Genomic DNA, 9263 nt, shown 5'->3' on the forward strand with positions numbered 1-9263 from the left:
CGTTTTCGGTACGCTTTAGAAATAACAAAATTAATGTTTCCTCTCCATCTATTTACACACACAGATCATCCAGCGACATCGTGCGCCAGGTTGAGGCAGCGATCGCTGGCACCGAGAATCTGCTGACACCGCCCCGATCGTCTCCGGAATCGCCGGATCGTTCGTCGTCACCCGAATCCGATTCAGTATTAATGGCCAATCGCGATAACAACACGCTGCCACCACGGAAGCGACGACTGTACTTCAAGGATCAACCGGTTCGCAGCGGCATTGACCAACAACGGGACACGGGTCTGGTGCCAACGGTTTCGGTAAGACAGCCACCGGACGTGAATAATCCCGCCGTCGCCGCCCCGGCATCGTCGTCGCCACCGGTTGTGCGGATGAGCTCGGTCATCCAGTACGCCAAGGCGTCGTACGAGTGAACGGAGTCAAATCCAGGAACCAGGAATCGATGAAAAATAAGATATTCTGAAAAAAAGAGACAAAAAAAACTAATCAAATGGCCATAGTCGAAACATGCCGATGAAAGAGATACCGTAAGTTCGTTTTGTCGGGAGAGACCGTTTGGTTGCGTGTAGTTGAATCGTTGAGAATTCTGAGTAGAATGAAATTCTAAATTAGTTAAAAGTGCCATCGTAAACAAGTTTTGAACACAGGTCCTCATGTTTATGATTACAGATTGTAGGTCCGCAGGAGACTTTTGACGAAATCATACCTTTTGTGCGCGTTCTCTGTTGTTGGATCATATGAATTTTAACTGGAAGGGAAAACAATTTTACCTCTTCACAACTAGTGCGCAAGATTAATTCGGTTTTATTGCTTCAACTTACATAAAACAATACTTGCCAGTGAACTGCAGTATGAGCAAACAAATAAACACACGGTACACAATCTATTTTTTTAAATCTTCCTTTGTAACACATGGATCAAAAAGTCCCGAGACTAACAATGGAAACAACATTTTTTTGCAAAATTTTTTTTATTCATCAACATAATCACCTTTTAGAGTGATACAATGGTTCCAACGTTTTTCCAATTTTTCAATACTTCAGTTTCAGCGATGACCTCCTCATTTGAGCCAAATCTTTTTCCCTGGAGCATTTTTTTAAGGTCAGCAAAGAGCCAGTAGTCACTGGGGGCTAAAACTGGCGAGTATGGGGGGTGGGGAAGCAGATCAAAGCTCAATTCTTTCAATTTCGTCATTGTTTTCATCGACTTGTGGCAGGGTGACTCGTTGCTGTTTTTGTTCCATCGAAAGCAATCGCGGCACCCACTTGGAAAAAACCTTTTTTATGCTCAATTTTTCATGAAGGATAGTAAATACACTTCCATATGATATCTTTGTCATCTCAGCAATCTCACGGAGCTTCACTTCACGATTTTTCATTATAATTTTTGTCACTTCACTCACATTTTCCGGTGTAACGGCTTCCACAGGTCTACCCGAGCGTTCCGCGTCATTTGTGTCGGTACGACCACGTTTAAACTCGGCGAACCACCGACAAATCGTTGCTTTTGATGGACAAGAGTCCGAATAACATTTTTCAATCCATTGTTTTGCTTGCACGGTGTTTTTACCCTTTAAAAAACAATGTTTTATCAAAACACGAAACTCGGTTTTTTTTTTTTCATTTTTTAAACAAACTACAAAACGACTTTACTTCAACCTCGATAACTCAGCTGTTTCTGGTCGGATCGACTTAAAATTTTGACCCGTTTCAAGCAAAGGTTAGTACTCTAGAAAGACGTGCTTTCTCTCTTACGACTTAATCAATTATTCTGGAACAGTTTGCTTACTGAACGTTTGCATATAAAAATGAACTTTTTCCGAATGGTGATAAAATCAAAGGCTAACACGGATAATTGCTTTTGATAAATTTCCCATGGAATGTAATTATTTTAGCTTACTTGCAAAACAATCTACTCTGGCTTGGGTACCGCACAGAGATGTCAGGTAACAATTTCAAATATCTTCAGACAGGATTGCAAAAGTCAGTAAATCCGAAAAAATGTCTGCAGTCAGCAATTTCTCTATAAAGTATGATACGCTGAACTGACTTGGCGAGCAAAAAAAAACGTCGCAAGCAATTTCAAAAGTCTGTAAATTTTGACGAAAGTCTGCGAAAAACTCGATTTTCATAAGTCTGCGAGAAAAGCCGGCAACAAACAATGTCTGCAGATTTACAGACAAAATTTCTACACTGTTTTTGCCATCACGGTTATGGCAAAGATAAACTTAAGATGAAATAAGCTATCATTTCTCATGTACCATTCAAATAGGACCCCTCGATGATTTCGGTTGACCGTCAGTTGCAGTTCAATTATTGTTTGAAACAAAACAACAAGCGTCGAATCGTTACATGCGTCGTAGCTATGACAATGTTTGTTTATGTAGAATTAATCTTAAGTTGCAATATGAAAGAAATCGCGGTATTTTGCTGCATATCGAGAGGATCTTGAAACTTGAAAAATCAATTAAATTATTACTAAGAATATATTTAATTCATTATAATCCTATCTTACGAATCATTAATGTGAATGGAAGTAACAAAATATTATGTTGTTATGTTATGTAGATTTACTTCCAAACTTGTATTGTTACTATGGTATTTTATCGTCATTTTCAAATGTTTAACGACGCTTATTAACGAAGGGTCTACAAAATTACACTATTACTAAGTTCACTGGTTCACGATTACTGATCCGATATTTTTCTAAAGATTACAATGTCCCATATGATCCATTGAATAATGTTTGGGTAATCGTAATCGTGAACCAGTGAACTTAGTATTAATGTAATTTTATTGACCCTTCGTTAATTAGCGTCAACTAGCTCCGGCAAAATGCTATGGAAACAATACAAGTTAGAAAGAAAACAAGCATATGTTTATACTCAGCACATAATGATTTCTTGCTTCAGATGGCTTTAATGCTTCGTGAAATGAGACAATAACAAACTAAATAAAATTTAGTTATAATTCTAAGTAATTTTTACTTTTTAATTTGAGGAGTTACTGAATAAGCAGTAGAATAGCTCAATGTCGCTCATACTGTAACTTGATATTTTTTCAAACATAAACAAGCATTGCCATAGTTACGACGTATGTAGCGATCAGACGCTTGATGTTTTGCTTCAAAAGACGGAAGCTGACAGTGAACAGAGCTTATCAAGGGGGGGGGGGGGGTCCTATTCAAATGATACCTGAGAAATCGCAGACCACTCTATCTTGAGTTTATCTTTGATGTTTCGATGGATCGTATAAGACATTGTAATCTTGAGTTTATCTTTGGTTATAGTTCGACTGATAGAGCTGTCAAATTTTGTCTGTTGACTCATGGGTTACTATGATTGAGGATGCATGGGTAGTTTCGTCACAGACTAACAGACACACTGGGACACTAGTTCCACCTATATTGAACTGCGCGAACTATTTACTATCGTTCACCCCTTGTGTTACGTAAAAGTTTTTTTACTAGTTGGGTTACTCTGTTGGTAAATGAAAAAATTAAACATAGTCTAGATGACAGACTGATTGTTTTTGATAGGATAACGTGGCGCCATCATGATATATGCGAGTACTGTCCCAACAAAAGACCGTTAAAATGATTAAAGTATCCAATTTAAGTGTCCCGTCTGTTAGTCTGTGGTCTCGTCAGTGCGGGTGAAGGTGAAGTCATGAAAAATCGGCAATTTTTGTTCGTTTTTTTAAATGCAAATGTTATACACAGTTGCACCGAAAGTGACCGACTTCTTTTTCTTCTTATTCTTCTTTTTCAATCTTTCTTCGATTGGAAAGGTAACAATGATCATACATCCAAAGATAAATTCAAAAAATGGAATGGAGTATGATTTTTCATGACCCATCCAAATTAAATCTCTCGATGAACTCGGTTCATCATCAGCAGCAGTTCAATGATTAGTTGAACCGAAACAGTAAATGTCAAGCCACTAACTATGACGGTGTTTGTTTGTATATAAATAACAAATCGAGTCGAAATATGGTATAATGATATCGAAAAATCTCGCATCACATTCCATGGCTCTTTGTAATTGAATTTAGAAGTAGTTTAATATATTCAACTAACCTAATATTGAGTTAGTGTAAGACGTTTCGCATTCGCATTTGAAGCATAAACGCAGTCAGAAGTATAAACGAATATATAGACTAGACAGTAACAATCTTCATAAAACTGGCAGCGCTGCTGAATTCCCATCTTCATTTTCACGCAAATGTCGAACAACATATTCTAAAACACGATCCTCCATGAACAGGCTGTTCTTGAAGTATAATATCAAATCGAAATACAATCCAGAATCAAGCCAATCTATATACAATTCTTGTGAGATTTGTGAGTAAGAAAATGGAAGTGAAAAGATGAAAGCTCAAGTGGTGTTACGGCTAAAAATTGGTCAAATAAGAATGAGTGGAAAAAGTTTAAATGTTTCATTAGAAAATCAAATCATGTCTTTTTTCCAAATTCAATCTATACAAATACAGAAAAAAAATTCAGGTACAGGTTCAGAATTAGAATCCAGGTCCCCGTTCATGATTCAGATGTATGGCTCGGATCTCTGTTGAATTTTCAGAACTCGAACTCAAAATCTTGTTCGAATCACGAACTAAGGTCAAACATCCTGCTTCCTGTATCAGAATTTAGGTTCATAGAAATTTCTCTAGGAATTCGGATCCAGAATCTAGGTCTGGGATAAGAATCCATGACCAAAACTGCAGTCAGTTCAGAATTCAGATCATGGAAATCGATGAATTCCTGTCAGGAGTTCAAGCCTAGAACTCAGACCCGGAATTCGGATCACGATTTCCACTCAGGAATCCAGATTTATGTTCTGAAACTAGGTCCAGAATTCAGGTGAGGAGTCAAGGTTCTGGGTCTGGTTTCGGATCCCAAAACTCTGTCAGGAGTTCCGGTCCTGAATCCAATTCCGGTATCAGGATTCTGGCCCAGATTCAATGTCCAAGTCCAGATTGAGAATTATTTTCTAGAATCCAGATCCAAAATCCAGGTTCAGGTGAAAACTCTGTCAAGAATTTTGGTCCAGAATCTGGGTCCAAGTTCAGAATTTATATTCATAGGTCAAGGGTTGTGGTCCAGCATCTCGTTTTAGAATCCAGGTCCAGACTAAGAATTCTGGTCCGGAATCGAAGTCCCGTATTTAGGTTCAGAATTCAGATTCTGCACTCAAGTCTCAAATTCATATTCAGAGGTTAGGCCAAGTTTACTCCATTCAGGTCCAGGTTCTGAATCCAAACAGAGAATACTGGTTCATGGTCAGAATACCGATCCAAGATCAGAATTCATGTACATAACTCAGCTCCAGAATTAAAGTGCTTAATCATGCTACAAAATTTGGACCTAGATTCCAAGCCCAGAGTTCTGTTTCTGAATCCAGGCTCAGGTTCAGAATCCAAAATCTGGATCAAGTTCCAGGTTCACGATTTCAATGTATGTCACGGATCTCTGTCAAATTATCAGAGTCTTGAATCCAGGGCCAGAATCTTGCTTCAGATTTAGACTCAAAATCTACGTCAGTAGTTCAAGTCAAGAAACTAGGTTCAGGTCCAAAATGCGAATCCATGCTCAGAATCCAAGTGCAGATTTATGCTTCAGGTTCAGAATTCTTCTGTCAGAATTTTGGGTCAAACCCAAATGTCCTGATTCAGTATTAAGATCCAGAAAACTTGTCGGGCCTTGGGATTCAGAATTCTGGTCTAGGTTTAGAATCTCTGTCAATAAGTCAGGTTCGAGTTTAGAATTGAGGAATCCTAAAGAACTCAGGTCCAGAATACAGTGCAAATTCACAGTCCAAGGGAAAAATACTGGTTAAGAATCCAGGCACAGAACTCACGTCCACAGTCTATTTTAGGTTCAAAGTTTAGTTTCAGAAACTCTGTCAAAAGTTCGGAAACCAAAATCCTGATCCAGAGTCCAAGTCCAAGCCAATGTTTCGAATTCAGGCTCAGGTTCAGAATCTAGGTTAAGGTCTCTGTCAGGAGTTCAGGTTCACAATCTCGATCCAGGTCCATTTTCCGAATCCAAGTACTGAATTCTGCTTCAAGTTCATCCATATCCGGCTGAAGAATCTTAATGCAGGTTCAGATTCAGTATTCTGATCCAGAAACCTTGTTTGGTAGCCAGATCCAGTGTCCAGGGCCATAATACAGATCTAGATATCGCTTAGTTATTATTGAGTGAGAGACTCAAACACAGAATAAATAGCAGAGCTCAGTTGAATATGAGTACGGTTAACCTATTGAAATATATTTTCGAAAACAAAATAAGGACAGATCACGCTTTTCAAACGCTAATTCGCTACATACAAAAAAAAACAAACGGTTCTCCAGCAAAAAGACAGTAATTTCTGCGATTGCAGTTTCTGTAAAATATAATAGTTGCCCGATCTTCGCGTAGTCGGCAAAACTAAAATAGCAGACTTATTAGTGGATAGTTAAATTAATGGTGACGATTTTTAGAAGATAATATTTATCTACATACAACAAATGCAGTAGTATTTAGCGAGTCAGAGTTAAGAATATACACACACACATACACACAACCACTTACATACGAACACGTTCACATACACATACTATCATCAACAAGACTGTCTCAGGTTAATCAGTCATTACAGTGGATAAGCGAGTTCTGATCGGGATGCGAATCTGTTGGGATCATCAACCGAACGGAGGGAGATACAGAGCAAGGAAATAGGAAGGGGGATGTTTTTTTGGACAAAGGAAATATTAAGACTGTTGAAATGTCAAAAAATTCTAGTAATCAAGAAATAGTTTAGTGTGCTAACGGTAACGAGTGGAAAAGTATAACCAGTTAAGTTGAGATCGGGGGCAGAGACAAGCTATATTTTATGAGTAATTCTATCATTTGGATAGCAAATGGCAGTGAATCCAGAAACAACAAACAAAAACAAGCAAAAAACAAAAAATTGAAATTCGATGGCCATGTAAAAAGACTAGTTTTTTTTATCTAGCGAAAGGAGAAAGGCAACAGGCAGGGAAGGTAGGAAAAGCGAAAAAGATAGACTGTAAAGCCCAAAATTAAACTTTAGCTGTAAGAGAACAAAAAATTAAACCACTTTTCTAGAGAAAAACGAAATAAGTAGCAAGTAAGGGATTGCTTTCCGAAACCCAAGAAAAAAAAACAATTCAGTTTCACTGTTTGTGTTGGTAATAAAATTGAAGCAAAATGTAAGTTACTAGAAAAACGAATGGAAACATTTGCAAGCAGGAATAATACCACTACACCCACTGCCATCAAATCAAGTAAAACGAAAACCACAATCGAAATGGGAACCGCAGCAAATAACCCCACAAAAACAGACACACAAACAAAAAAACAAAACAAAACCAGTGAAGCAGTAATATTCTAAACCATAATCAGGGAATCGGAGTGGCAGCACTGTACAGTCACGCCGCCATTATGTTTTCTTACAATACATATTATACAGAAAAAAAAACAAGAGAATCACGCTCCAGTAAGGCAGTAGATACAAACAATAAAGAAATAATATACCTCAACTATAATATAATAATCATTATTCGTTCAGTTCGAAACCAATCGAAGCATTGTACATAGACATCCCTAGCAAGCTAGCAAGAGCAAGTGTTTGGTTCTGATCTCCGCTTAACATAGTGTAGGTGTCTTCGGTAATTGAAGGTATAGTTTCAACGTTGACAACTGGCAGCGCCACCGGCGCCCAATTCTTTATCTTTATGCTTTAAGATAATTGTAAACTACGATAAAACAGACATACAGAACAATGCATTTAAAATACTATTTTCAGAAAATAGTTTCTAGGATTATAAACCGACGGCATCGGCTGGAATGGTCGTTTTCCGTTAACAAAAAAATTTCGTGATGTTGTTTCCCTAAGTTGCTACGCCTTAGAGCATCCACAGCTTCCGTTTTTAATCTGTTTCTTTCTTCATTACATGAAACTATCATTTTGTTTGATTATTATTATTATTATTATTATTATTACTATAATTGGTTCTGTTAGTTCGGTAGGAATTAATATACAATGTTCTGCGGTCGTGATGAAACGCAAACAAAAAAACATTACATTACATTCTTAGCACGAATAGAGTTGTTTTCTACTATTCTAGTAGAAAAAAGAAAGTGAGAGAGAGAGGAAGAGATGAACTTAATATAGCCGAAATTTGTTCCCCGCGAAGTGAGACGTGGTTTTGTTGATCTGTTTTCCGTTTGCCGAGCGTTTTTATTAGCAGTCTGTAGACAAAGAAAAAATTTCTGTTACATTTTTATAGTTAACTTTCATGTGCATCTATACCTATAATGATAATGAATTAACTAATAAACAAGTAACAACAAACAAACAAATGAAAAAAAAAAACAAACTGATAGGCAATACAACGTGGAACACTTTTACTATGTAAAATGAAGGCTTGTTGGAAGTCCATAAAAATCCGATATTCAACGTAGCGAGTGAAACATCAATTCTCTTTTTCCATTAACTTGTTCTCGCAATTCAGCAATTGCTATGCCGTTTGAAGGAAGGAGGAAAATCAATCAACCAACAATCCGCGCGCAGTGTAGTTTCTACTGTCATTATCAGGCTAGGCATAGTTTTGGTACTGAGCAACGGAAGTTGGAATACAAATAGAAAGCAAGATTTGCGAATTATTATACCCATTATATAAACATGCAAGTTTGTAATGCATAAAACGTGAGTGACCGCATAGTCTCCAGAATGTAAGTGAAAAGCGAAAATAAAACTGATTAATTATACTGACGTCTGTGTTTTTCTTTAATTATTATAATAAAACGTTTTTTTTTTCAGTTGAAAAATCGAAAGATAGATCTACTGTGCATATTTGTGTCGTCATCCAGTATCGATCCCTTAAGACTTACCCACTGAGAATGTGATTAACACCCCTATTCTGTATTTCGATCGAATCGGATTTTGTCGAACAAATGTAAAAATTTGCATTCTGTAATTCGATCGAGTGATGTTTTTGTATAAAAAACTCGAACTCGATCGAGCTACGGAATGCAAAATTTCGTATTCGATCAAAACAATCCGATTCGAACGAAATGCAGAATAGGGGTGTAGATCTTGTTGAGCGTTTGTTGAACGAAATACTTGTTCAGTTTGTTGTTGTTTTCTGTGGAACACATATTTATTTTCTATATAGGGATGCAAATCAGAAACTCAAGGAAAAATACACGTAGAAATGTGGTCAGGTTTTAAACATTCACAGCTC

At 37.3% G+C, this 9263-nt stretch overlaps 1 protein-coding gene across 2 annotated transcripts in view; it reads left to right on the top strand.

The window, feature by feature from the left end:
- LOC131430569 (Krueppel homolog 1) overlaps positions 1-8791 on the top strand; it is an 86827-nt gene extending 78036 nt beyond the window's left edge. For both annotated transcript variants that reach the window (XM_058595639.1, XM_058595638.1), the window contains exon 4: positions 65-8791. In XM_058595639.1, the coding sequence (XP_058451622.1) occupies positions 65-425 (361 nt within the window). In that variant the 3' untranslated portion in view covers positions 426-8791. The remainder of the gene's footprint in view (positions 1-64) is intronic.
- The last annotated feature ends 472 nt before the right edge of the window (positions 8792-9263 follow it).

Source organism: Malaya genurostris, chromosome 2 (assembly GCF_030247185.1).
Source record: "Malaya genurostris strain Urasoe2022 chromosome 2, Malgen_1.1, whole genome shotgun sequence".
NCBI classification, from domain to species: Eukaryota; Metazoa; Arthropoda; class Insecta; order Diptera; family Culicidae; genus Malaya; species Malaya genurostris.